This window comes from Gopherus flavomarginatus, chromosome 8, assembly GCF_025201925.1.
Source record: "Gopherus flavomarginatus isolate rGopFla2 chromosome 8, rGopFla2.mat.asm, whole genome shotgun sequence".
NCBI classification, from domain to species: Eukaryota; Metazoa; Chordata; order Testudines; family Testudinidae; genus Gopherus; species Gopherus flavomarginatus.
In genome coordinates, this window is record NC_066624.1 from 115,160,919 (window position 1) to 115,174,570 (window position 13,652).

Here is a 13,652-nt window from a genome sequence, read left to right on the forward strand (position 1 = left end):
GCAGCCCCATGTCTTATCAGTCAGGGAACAGAAAACTGCTAATCCAGTGGCCAGTATAATCTTCCTTCTACCACTTTGTTGTACCCAACTGGCCTGGGTCTATCACAGCTGAGACAGTCACTGATGAGGTCATAACTGCACTGGAAGTGTTCATGTGCTGAGTTTACTATTTGAAGACTAACATTACAACACTTTCAGAGCTATGATGGTGGATGTTTTCCAAGAAGCAATCAGAGAAAATTTGCCACTGACAAGCGATGCATTTATACCTGCTATCAAGACAGCAAATTGTCAAGCAGTAGAATGGCTCTGGGATGATTGAGCACAGCCAAAGCATTCCTCCCTTATTGGTCAACGATGGGTCTTGGAGGATGGACTGGTCACACTATGTGTGAAATACCATGCATTCCCAAATCAGTCCTTCAGCTAATCAAAACTCATGTGCAAAGACTTGATGTTCATCACCCTCCAAATGTTTGGACAGCACCCTAATCGTTTGGAGATGTGCTAGTGCAGCACGGACAAGGGTCGCTGTCACAGTGTGTCTAGCAATTGGTGCCCTAGATGGAGACAACACTGACTATGACTTTGATGAACAAATGTTTTCAGTCCTACATTTCAAAGCTAACTTTCCTAAAATTACCAAAGATCAATATATTTTTATGTAAGCAATTCATCCTTATGTTAAATTATAATTTTTAAAAGTTGATATTTAAACATTTTCTTAAATATCTGTCTACATAATCTAAGTTTGTCATGTTTGGTACCATTGTGTTTGTGGGAGAAAGGGCTTTCGAAGATAACCAACTCAACCCATTTTCAACGACATTATATTAAAATTTTCACCATCCGGAGGACCTGGAACTGGGAGCCCAGAGTAGGAACCAGCGAGTCCCCCCCAGCCCTGCTGCAGAGGGTGACACCATTGAAATTATGATTCTGTAGATTTTTGCAAATCAAATGACACTTACCTTTCTAGCGCTATCTTGCCAATAGAATGAGATTTTACTACATTATGCTCACCACTGTACAGATATTTTTAAATAAGTCGGTTGTAAATAAAGACTCCCCTTGCTCGTATTGAAGTCAGAGGGTTTTTTTGGTCAACAGAGAATTAATTTTTCAAGTTATTTTTCTGTTATTTTTCCCTTCAGGTAGTGCAGGATCAGGACCTTGTTTGGCTTTGAGAAATTAATATAGGATTAGTTTTATGAATTTTGGGGGGTAGTGTTGGTTATTGGTTGGTTTTTCTAACACAGAAAGACAATAAATAAGCCAGCAGAGCAGTGACTAGCTACTTTGGAATAAGAGCAGTTGGTATTAACTTTTAGACAAGATCTTCTTTGCATTAATTGACTTACACTACTTTTAGGACATTAGTATTTATAGGTAATGTAGTTCAAGATGTTTTTTTCAAAACCATACTAAAAATAAGCTTGATTTGAGGATACGCTGAAAATGCTTACATTGACTGAAGACATACTGATTTTTATTCAAATGGTAGACCCTGTAGAGATGGCTTCATAGTTCCGATTGACTGACTGTGATGAAAATTTGGGTATTAGTATGGGAACCAAGGTGCACACATTCAGTCACATTAGCTTGCATTATATTACCTATCATCAGCCTTGGGAAAAGGAAAGCCTGGTCATCATTAAAAAATGCAGGTTTGTCTACACCAGTGGTTTTCAACCTGTGGTTCATAGACCCCTGGGTCCGCAGACTGTGTCTAAGATTTCCAAAGGGGTCTGCACCTCCATTCCACAATTTTTAGGGGGTTACAAATGGAAAAAGGTTGAAAACCACTGGTCTGCAGCATACTTGAATGAGACTAGACAATGGTTACATCTCAGAGTGGTAGGAAAGTTTGCAACTTTGAAATACTAATGAGAAATACTAGCTAAATCTGTTGGGGAAGGGAAGGGATCCTGGCACTAATGGGTGAGGAGGTATGCATGGAAGGACCCTACAATTCCTTCCTAGGTATAGTTGCATGCCCCTTCATAGCTGGGTCTACCCACGTAGTCCCTAAGTATAAGCTGGATTCTTATTTAATGAGAGAAGGTATATAGTCACTTTCTCCTGGCTAATGCAGGACTCAGAAAATAGGCTCCCACTGATTGTTCTTCAGCAAAAATAGCCTAAGAGCAGCAATTCTTAAGGAGAAGTAACCTGCAATACTGAAAAGGAATGGAACTAGATAGATTAAATGGGTATTTAAGAAAATCGGCACCATCCACTTGCAGCTTTCCATTATACACTTTCCCATTGAAAACTTTATTAAAAACTTGGATAAATTATGTTGTTCAAAGCATGGCAATCTAAAGTTTCTATGAACTTAGAGTTGGAAGAGCGTCAGTTGCCATTTCTGATGCTGTCTCATGTTCTTTAATAATGTAAGCTGAAATAGAAGGAAAAGCCTGTTCTTTTATAGGGATTTTGGGGAAAGTTGATGGTATGTTCTCAGATGCCAAGAATAGGTAGAAAGAAGCTTTCTCTTTGTTCTTATTTACTGGTTGGCTGACATTATCTGTCACTGATTGTTTACTGTCTCTTGGCATTTTACTCCTCTTTAATCCTGTTACCAGCTCAGGGCTGCTAGAGAGCATAATTGTATAATAAAGCTAAAGCTTAGAAGTTAAAAGAGATGCTGGTAGAAATTATGGCTAACACTCACAGGAACTCTTACACGCTGAGTAGTTTTTCATCATGCATTGAAATAATCACATCAAAATACATGTAAAATAAATCGTTCATTTTAGGAAATATATAATGGAATAGAGGCAATTTAATTTTAAGACAGTGAAACAGTAAAAGAACATGTGTGCAGTGTTCTTCAACAACAACAAAGTTATGCAAAGTAGAGTTCGAGGAATGAATGTGTAGGTTTATAATTCCATAATTTATAATTTTCAAAAGTTATTTGTACAATCGCTGAGCTATTTCAGAATTAAGTATCTGGCTTGTTCAGTTGTTGCAAATATATATAGCATCTTTTGGCAAAAGAATTTGCTTTAATTTGAGATGTCTTGAGTTATATATCCAAAGGTACACAGTGGAATTAAAGTGAAAGATCTTGTTTTAAAGCTGACTGCATTTCAACAAAACAATAAGGCTGAAAACTCCACTTAAAGCTTAAAGCCTCAGTTTAATATTAAATGTTAGAAACATGGACATGAAATATATCAGCACAGTAAATATTTACAAATATATAAACCATAACAATATGTGCACATTTTTCTTTATAGCTGATAGTACTGAGTTATATATCTTTCCCAATAAAGAATTATGTGTAGAGTCAACATGGTTATTCTGTTGGATACAGATAAATTGATCTCTAAATGAAAAATTTATACTTCCTAGGTGCAAGTGATCACAATCTAATTTCATTTTCTATGAGCAAACAGAATATAGTCCTGACCAGTAACATCTACATTTGGTGCTTAAAGCCAAATTTCCACAGGTGAAATCAATTTTGAGCAAAATTCAAAAGGAGGAAATATTTAAACATAAAAATGTGAATGGTAATTGGAAATTAAAAATGTTTAATTAAATATCCAAAAACCCCATAGTTCTTAAGTCTTTGGTTAAAAAATAAATCAGGGCAGCGACAATTAATTATAAAAAATTATATATATAACAAATGGGAAAATAAGGATGCTGATAGCAGTGAGTACAAATCAGCAGTTAAAAATGCTTACAGTTAATAAGGGAAGCTAAAGATATCGGTGAAAAAATCAGTGGTCAGTAGGATTAACAACATCAAGAAGGAATTATTTAAATAGATTGGGAACAAACAAAATCCTAGGAGTGGTATAGGTCTGATACTAGACTCAATCGTGATGTTAAAAATGCGGAATTATTGAACAAGTATTTCTGTTTTGAGCTCAGAAGGAGGAGGATGTGTTCATATATTATAGTGATAAGGAAATGCTTTCTATTCTGTCAGTCATTAAGGATGATATTAAGCTTAGATTGTAAACTCTTTGGGGTAGGGGACTGTCTTTTTCATTCTATATTTGTACCGCTCCTGGTCCATGACTGGGCTCTTATGCACTGTGGTAATACAAACAATAAATAATAATAAAGTAACTGTTATAGTTAAACGTTTTTAAATCCACAAGACTGGATAACTTACACTGATGATTATTAAGAAAATTGGCTGAGGAGCTCTCTGAACAATTAAGGTTGATTTTTTTTTTTAAACAAATCTTGGAACAATCATGAAGTTCTGGAGAACTGGATAAAAGCCAGTGTTGTGCCAATTTAAAAGGGAAATTGGGATGATCCAAGAAACTTTTAGTCTGGTTAGCCTGCCTTCGGTACTAGGAAAAGTCATGGAAAGGCTGGTATGGAATGCTGTCAGTACAGAATTAAAAGATAGTAATATTAATGCCATATTGATGTATGCCAGTACCCCATCTACATGGGTTTATGGAAAGTACACTCTTTGTGGACATAATATACCTATACTTCTGTAAGGCATTTGGCTTTGTCCTCCATAACATTCTTTTATTTATATATAAAGTTGATATATAGGCAGATTTGCTCACCTAAGTGATCTTCCCCACAGTCTGGGTCAACTCCTCCTGTGTCTGATCAGGAGTTGGGAGGTTTAGGGGGAACCCGGGCCCGCCCTCTACTCTGGGTTCCAGCCCAGGGCCCTGTGGATTGCAGCTGTCTATAGTGCCTCCTGTAACAGCTGCATGACAGCTACAACTCCCTGGGCTACTTCCCCATGGCCTCCTCCAAACACCTTCTTTCTCCTCAGCACAGGACCTTCCTCCTGGTGTCTGATAAAGCTTGTACTCCTTAGTCCTCCAGCAGCACACCCTCTCACTCTCAGCTCCTTGTGCCTCTTGCTCCCAGCTCCTCACACGCACTTCCTCTCCTCTGGCTCCCCCTGCCTGACTGGAGTGAGCTCCTTTTTAAACCCAGGTGCCCTGGTTAGCCTGCCTTGATTGGCTGCAGGTGTTCTAATCAGCCTGTCTGCCTTAATTGGTTCTAGCAAGTTCCAGATTACTCTAATGCAGCCCCTGCTGTGGTCACTCAGGGAACAGAAAACTACTCACCCAGTGACCAGTATATTTGCCCTCTACAAGACTCCTGTATCCCACTGGTTTGGGTCTGTCACAGTATATAAAATTAGCATAATACAAAATCAATGTAGTGCATATTATAGATTTTACATTTGTTAACTGATTGATCTCATAAAGTAATTATGAATGGAGAGTAGTCATCCAGTGGTGGTGATGGTGGTGGGGTCCTAGAGGTATCTGTTCTTGGCCCATGGTATTTAATATTCTTATCAGTGATCTGGAATAAAATATAAAATCAGTGCTGGTAAAATCTGTAGATGATACAAATATGGGTAGAGTGGTAAATATTGAAGAGGCCAAGTCATTATACAGACCAACCTGGATCAGTTAGTAAGTTGGGCATATTTGAACCACATGCATTTTAACAAAGCCAAATGGAAGTCCAGGAACAAGGAATATAGTTCACACTTATGGGAATGTACCCTTGTAAAGAGCGACTCAAAAGGACTTGAGTCACAGCAGATAACCAGTTGAACATGCAGTTTGGTAACTATGACCCTGTAATGTAACAGAAAAAGGCATTATGTGATCCAGTGATTGGAAGCTGAAGCTGAAAAGTTCAGACTAGAAATAAGGTATAATGAACCTTCTCATCAACTTACAGGGGTGCTTCACAAGGGGTACCCAGGGTTGTGAAGCACCTTAGTAGCATCTGCCCTTAGTGTGAGGAAGCCTTCTCTGTGCCTGCTAGGGTTCTGCTCTCCATCTCCACAAGCCACTGGCAACATGAGCAGTCCCCTCTAGGCTACAAAGGCCCAGTTGTCTCCCTACAAGTTAGCAGGAGGCACAGTCTAACCTCCAAGCTATCTGAGCATCAAACTGGAGTGCCCAGTCCCAGATCCACTGGACACTCACAGATTCGCTGCCTCCAAAGAAACAGTATACCCCAGCTGACCTGTTCCACCTCAGATAACCGCTCCTCTTAACACAGAGCACTTTGGTTTGCTTAATACAGATTTATTTAACAAAGCATAGAGATTCAAGTAATAGCAGGTAGAAGTATTGGAAACAAATGGTTATCTATTAAATAAAATCATAACATGCATTCTAAAGCCTAGACTTAATTAACAAAATACTCTCATGTCTACTGAAGTATTTCTCACCAGCGCTTCATAGACAGGTTATCTGTGGCCCTTTTTTTCATGGGACAGCCACACTGTTAGCTTGCCTCCTGGGTGAAGGATAAAATCTTGCCCCCTGTCCACTTTTTTTATGCAGTTACAGGCTATTGTCCCTTAACCCTCTTCCAAGACTTATCTTGGGGTTCCTTTGTCTTTGTAAACAGTCCAGTTAGTAAACATAGCCTGTCTCCATGGGTGTTCATTTTTCTGTATGTTGATTGAGTTAGCCATGAGGCTTGCCTTGACTCAGGTGACAAACTTTACCTCAACAGGGTTGGAACCTAATAGTTTACATTCTATATCTCTCTTAAAGTATTTCCCTTAGAAACATCTTGCAATAATTATGACAACCAGTGGGCTACTGGCCCTTGGTAGAGATCTCATATGCCACCCTTTTGTGAACTGCCATGAAGCTATCAGACCCTAGTTATCTATGCAAAGCCCTATGGACCCCTGAGCCTCTGCCTGTTGTCACCTGGAGGTCTCTGGTCACACTTACGTAGGGATGTTATGGATTCTCCATCACCTGACGTCTTTAAATCAGGATTAGATATCTTATTAAAAGATATGCTGTAGCTCAAACTAAAATTATGAACTTACTTTAAAAATCACTGAGTGAGGTATTTTGCCCAGTGTATTGAAGGAACTCAAGACTAGTTGATCATAATCCCCTCTAGCCTTAAAATGCATGAATTTATGCGAAGTGCCACCAGAGAGGTGATAAGACTCCTCCAAATAGACCATGCATCAGAATTGCCAACCCCATGCATTCAAAAATCATGAGTCTGGCTTCAGAAAATTGAGAGATTAGCTTTAAAAATAATGAGATTTAAGACAAATATTGTGGTTCTTTTAATCTGATTTTTGGTGTTTGAGCCTTTAGGTTGTACTCAGGTCATATTTTCAACCTTTTCCTTCACAGTCACAAGTTCTAGGAGCTTTTCTTTTTAACGAAAGCTCAGGTTTTCACTTACTCACTTGGCTCCAGGGTTGTGGCTTTAAATAAAACACCAAGCATCATGAGACTTGTGATTAAGCTGTTCTATCCATATCTATGTTAAGTGACTTCTTTGAGAGCAACTACTATGACTCAGTACAGGGCCAACCAAACATTCTGCATTCAGTAAAAATTTACAATAATTCAGTACTCCTGTGTTTTAAAGATACTCAAAACCAAAAAAGTAATTTAAAATGGGCTCTTCTGGATGATTTGTTTATTGGAAAATATGAGGTTTCTTCAGACATGTCTGTTTTGTGCCTGCCAGTCCTCTATACTTAATGATTTTTTTCTGGATTTAGAGCTCTCTTTGACTACGACAAGACTAAAGACAGTGGCCTTCCCAGCCAGGGACTGAACTTCAAATTTGGCGACATCCTCCATGTCATTAATGCTTCTGATGATGAATGGTGGCAGGCACGGCAGGTGACACCAGATGGAGAAAGTGATGAAACTGGAGTGATTCCAAGCAAACGGAGGTATATTTCATGGTATTTGTTCAGTCTGAGATATTTGCCATTAAAATAGTGGTTGTATTTGTAGTCATGCACAAATTAAGTAGTGTCTCATCTCAATTTAATGGTCCCTCATACACTCCTCCAAAGTGTTTTTATGAGAAGAGTATGCCAGTCAGCTCTACACTAGATTATTACATATTAGTAAGAGATATTTGCAGCCTCCGGGTTAGAGCACATGGCTGAAGACAGGAGACGTGGGTTCTATTCCCAACTCTCACTTTGTGAATGTCACTTAACCTCTTTGTGCCGCCGTTAAAAGTGGGTTTAATCATGCTTCATTTGCTTTGACATCTACAAATTAAGAAGTAAAAAGTAATACTGTTTCTTATGGAGTTGTTGGTCATGACTGCAGAGTTAGTCAAGTCAGAAGTTTTCAGTTTAACAAGAGCTTTAAGCCTTTATTTTGTGAAAATCTCAGAATGACAAAAAAAATGAAACATCATAAACTTTGTGTACTATTTTAATTTTTCATAGTGGTTTGATGAAAATTGGGATGATACCGAAAGAAATAGTAATTTTAAATTGACCCTTTTTCAAAGTTTTTCTTAGGATTTGGTTTTTGATGGGGAGGAGAAGGTATCCTTTGCAAGAAATCTATCACTCTGATATCTATGCAATGCTCAACATGTTGCTCCTTGTGTGCTGAATAATACAATATAATTTATATTGAAGGTATTTATCTGTGACATGAGTTTTAACTTTTTCTCAGTAACTGAAAAGAAATCAAGCTGCACCTGCTATATTTAGCAGTGATGATGTAACATATCCACTTTGAGAGGGAAAGAGATGTCTGGAGGAAAGTTCATTGAGCTCGGAAACAGGCGCCCATGAGTTCAAAATCTCTGACAGTGTTTTTTTTCCCATGCACTTCATCAATCTTATTATTTTCAAGATCCTTAACCCCAACCCTAGAAAGCAATTGTGTCACCCCATTGAGAGAGGTTACATATAGTTGCCGTAGACACAGTCAAGATTAGAACCCAATGGTGAAAATCCTGTTCATATTGAAATCATTGGCAAAATTCCCATTGGCACCCATACGGCCCAGATTCCACAAGAGGCATCTAATATGATAGACTCAAATCTTCTCTCTTAGGCCAAACTCCTTCTCCGATTATCTGATTTCTGACCACTAACCCACTATCTTCTCCCTGAGCCAAGGCTAGAAACCAAGATACATGCTCTATAGTATGCTATGCTGTCTCCCAAGCAGTTGTGTCACCCAGCTGGAAGCTGTGTATCACGCCTTCCCTCCTCTGATGGCTGAACTAAATACAGACTAGCAATTACTCTTGTAGCTCAAGTGCTAGAGACCTGAACTGGGCATGTCAGGGTCCACAGATCAGAGCTTGCTGATGACTCAAGTGCAGGTGACTTTGTTTTTCAAGTTTTCTGTTTTAAAACAACTGGTTTATTTAATTCACTCTGTAAGAAAACATCCTGTAGCATACATTTGTAATTAAAGAATTATCATCATCTGTAAATACTGGCCTGCCATGCCAAAATACAGGTGAAAAATACATTTGTATGTCTAAAAAGAATATCCAATTTGTTGTTATCAATGCTAATGTAGATTTTGGAAGAGTTGGTAAATCTCAGCCTTCAGGGTTTAAGACAATATTTAACTAATGGGATTAGAAGATCTAATGCAGACTGCAGATTATCTCACATTTGCCTAAAGTGGTGTTTCTTGCACCCCTCTGGTGCTGGGTACTGTTAGAGGCAGGATAATGGACAAATGAACCATGGTTCTGATCCAGTATGGCAAAACCTATATTGCTGTGTAGGTGTTTCACAGTCCAGCCATTTATCATTTTTGATGATGGTATCTGCCTATTAAAATATATAACTTTTATGTATGAATTGTCATTTTAACTGTATTAGAAATTTGGGACCTAGTCCTGCTGGTGAATTCATGTTGGTCCCATTGTAAGACTGAGGCTTTATTCTGTTTCACAGCTTCTTAGTAGGTTGGAGTTTTATAACAAATGTATCAGTCGGTTATGGAAGTGTGATCTTACATGGTCTTACTGAAAGAAATTAAAAAGAGGCCAGCTCAAATTGTGGGGCAGGAAGGATAAGCTACATCCCATTTGAAATCACTGTACCTGTCAGCCACTGGCAACTTTTCCTTGTTGGAAGACAAGCAATGGCAAAGAGTGGGATTGGCCAGCAGGCTGCCTAGGAGGCCTGTAGAAGGCAGTATGAGGCAGAAGCAGGCCTCTTCTTGCTCCATCCCAGCATCACTGTCCCCTTGGCTAATCATTAAACAGCTACAGGCGGGGTGGATTTGATTTAAATCAAATTGATTTAAATTGTGCTTTAAATCACTAGTTAGGAAGACTCGATTTAATCATGGATTTCTACATAAAAGCACGTTCTTGCTGATTAAAAAAAACAAGGAATCCAGCAGCACCTTAAAGACTAACCGATTTATTTGGGCATAAGCTTTCGTCAGTAAAAAAACCTACTTCTTCAGATGTATGGAGTGAAAATTACAGATGCAGGCATTTTTATATTGACACATGAAGAGAAGGGAGTTACCTTACAAGTGGAGAACCAGTGTTGTCAGGACCAATTCAGTCAGGGTGAGTGTAGTCTACTCCCAATAATTGATGAAGAGGTGTAAATACCAGGAAAGGGAAAGTTGCTTTTGTAGTGAGCTAGCTACTCCCAGTCCCTATTCAAGCCCAAATTAATGGTATTACATTTGCAAATGAATTTTAGTTCTGCAGTTTCTCTTTGAAGCAGGGGCTTTTTGCTCCCAAGCAGCGCACGCACCAAAAAAAAAAAAAAAGGCTGTGATTGCAAACTGTGGCAATTCAGCGGGGGGTCCTTCGCTCCGACAAGGAGTGAGGGACCCTCCGCTGAATTGCCGCCGAATACCTGGACCTGCCGCCCCTCTCTGGAGTGTCCGCCCCTAGCACCTGCTTGATAAGTTGGTGCCTGGAGCTAGCCCTGCTTTGAAGTGTGTTTTTCAAGTTTTTTTGTTCAAGTATGACTACTTTTAAATCAGTTATAGAATGTCCTGGGAGATTGAAGTGTTCTCCAGCTGGCTTTTGTATGTTATCATTCTTAATGTCCGGTTTGCGTCCATTTAGTCGTTTACATAGAGACTGTGCAATTTGGCCAACGTACATGGCAGAGGGGCATTGCTGGCACATGATTCTTGTTGGTTGTTATAACCTTAATACATATTCTTCACAACTCGGAGATAGATGTAGGTTTCATTTTTAGAAGGTACACACTATACATTTTTAAAGTGATTTGTTTTGAAAACTTTTCAGATAAGTTTTACAGCTATATCACAAAATGAATGATTGTTTGGTTATTTCTTTTACCAAAGGTAATTGAAGCAGATATTTATGAAGTAATTGGGTGAACTATCTGCAATTCAACAGGTTCATCATTAATATTAGGAGGATTTTCTTGCCAGGCCATATTAAGAGGAGAACATCACTAGACATTTAAATTGTTTTATTTAACTAAAACGATGTTATGTATTCTGGATTTTTTTTTCTTCAACAGCAAACAGAGAATATTTTAACAAAACAAGCCTATGAATTTTTGAATTTAGTTAATCATTTAAGTTTTTTAAAATCAAGTTTGTTTTTGTTTCAAATTGTTTTTAAACTAAAATATTTAAATGAAATATTTAAAAACAAAAATTAAAACGACTGTCAGCCAGGTCAACATGAGAAACTTAAAATATTGGCTTCTGCAGCTAACTCGGTCATCTTCACCTTCATTTTCCTGTTACTGCTGTTAAAAGTGAGATTATCACTTAAACCAAGGGTAGGCAACCCATGGCACGTGTGCCGAAGGCAGCATGCGAGCAGATTTTCAGGGGCACTCTCACTGCCCAAGTCCTGGCCACTAGTCTGGGGGGCTCTCCATTTTAATTTAATTTTAAATGAAGCTTCTTAAACATTTAAAAAACCTTATTTACTTTACATACAATAATAGTTTAATTATATATTATAGACTTATATAATGAGACCTTCTAAAAACATTAAAATGTATTACTGGCACGCGAAACCTTAAATTAGTGTGAATAGATGAAGATTCAGCACACTACTTCTGAAAGATTGCCGACATCTGACTTAAACAGTCTCAGAATCCAAATGCTTAAGTGACTTCCACCAGTTCGCTGGTGTGACTTCCTTTAAAACATCATCAGCAAACTTATATTTCTTGAATGGTTCACCCATAGCTCTGAAGTTTATTATAGTTGGCTTTATGGAGGGATGATAGTTGGATATCCATGTCATAGCCAACTCCTCCTCTTCAGCAGTTAAGGTTTGACCCTGTTACCGAGTATTGAGAATATTTGCAAGAAAATGAGCTGGAAATAGTGCTTGTCCCATTCGGTTTTTTTAATACTTGTAATTTAGCCCTGTCATTGCATATTTCTCTTTTTAAGATCTCACTCAGTTCCTTCCAAATTTCAACAGCATCAGCAATAAAACAGTTATTTCCCTGCATTTTGTTCAAGGCTACAGGAATAGGCTTCAGGGTACTCGGCATATGTTCAACATTTCTCTTAAGCCCAATGTTGAGAGCTTTGGCTGTGACAGTGCCATGTAATTTTTCAGGATTTTGTTCACAAACTGTCATCTGTTAGGCCAGTTCTTGATATAGTGCTCAAAACAGTCTACTACTGAGTTCCATCGCACATCTTGTGAGAGAGTTAGCTTGGTTCCTCCCACTTTTTCAGAGCAGCTACTGCAAAGTGATTGTTACGGAAGTATTTTCCAATTTCAACATCATTAGCCTTTATTTCTGGAACACTGAAGTCTTTGGCTAGAAGGTGAATCAAATGAGCACTGCAACCATATGTTATTAGCTTGGGACTCTATTCTAAATAATATCTTGGATACATTTGCAGCATTGTCTGTGACCAAGCTGCATACTAGACATTTGAATTTTTTTTCACAATTTTTTGTAGCTTTTACTGCAACTTCTTGTCAGTATTCTGCTGTGTGTGCATTTCCTGATGTATCAATTGTTTCTGTAAGGAAGACATTCCCGTCTTCTGTTGTCACACAAGCACATACAACAGGATCATTGTGGACATTGCTCCACCCGTCAAGATTCAGTTTCACAATTTCATCCTCTAGACCTTTTGCACACTGCTCAATTTCTTTCATACACTTTATCCAGCAATTTGCCTGCGACATCTGTACTATATCCTGGGTGGATTGCATCATGGTCTTCATGACTGAACCATGTTAGTGAAGTGGGGGTTCTCGATCATACGGAAAAGAGAGTTTGTTGCATAAACAAACCGGGCAATTTTTTCATCAATTATCTCTTTTTGTAATCTGCTGGTTCTTATAAAAAACTTATCTATGGTTGTTTCTGGACGATGGAGATTTTTTTTTTCTTTTTGCTACACGTGATATACTGTGGCTTTGTGACCTACATGGTGTGACTGAAATACTAGCATTGGCAGATAACTCTGAAACTATAGAAAATGATGGTGATCTTGAAAGTGGATAGTCTTCAGAATCCTGTATGTTGAGGATAAATTCTCCTAAACAAAATAAGTCAGTGTAGTTATTTAATCATTATTACCATACTGCTCATTTAGTATTACTCGTTATATTCAGTGACACTCAGTACTACTTTAAAGGTGAAATTGAAAAAGGAAGCTCTGCCTTTTTCAGCTATTTATTTTTTATCACAACTGCATCTAAAATAATAGTACCATAGAGTAACAACTATATTTTTTGCTCAAACATGAGCATTCAAGAATAGCCCAGAAGGAAGACAGGCAGTCCTTAAGGAAGAAGCATGAAATAAAGTTTACCAACCTGAAGATCCTGCGTGTTCAGACATGTTCCTTTCATCATCTTCAGCGCAGCTTCCTCCTGAGAAGGAACACTTCTCATCATGTTGTTTCATTCAAGCCAGC

The 13,652-nt window shown here is 38.3% G+C and overlaps 1 protein-coding gene across 29 annotated transcripts in view; it reads left to right on the plus strand.

Moving 5' to 3' along the window:
- The window catches only part of DLG1 (discs large MAGUK scaffold protein 1), a 443,566-nt gene that overhangs the window by 365,048 nt on the left and 64,866 nt on the right, over positions 1-13,652 (plus strand). For all 29 annotated transcript variants that reach the window (XM_050963879.1, XM_050963878.1, XM_050963880.1 and 26 more), the window contains one exon: positions 7,520-7,696. In XM_050963879.1, coding sequence (XP_050819836.1) covers positions 7,520-7,696 — 177 coding nt within the window. The remainder of the gene's footprint in view (positions 1-7,519; positions 7,697-13,652) is intronic.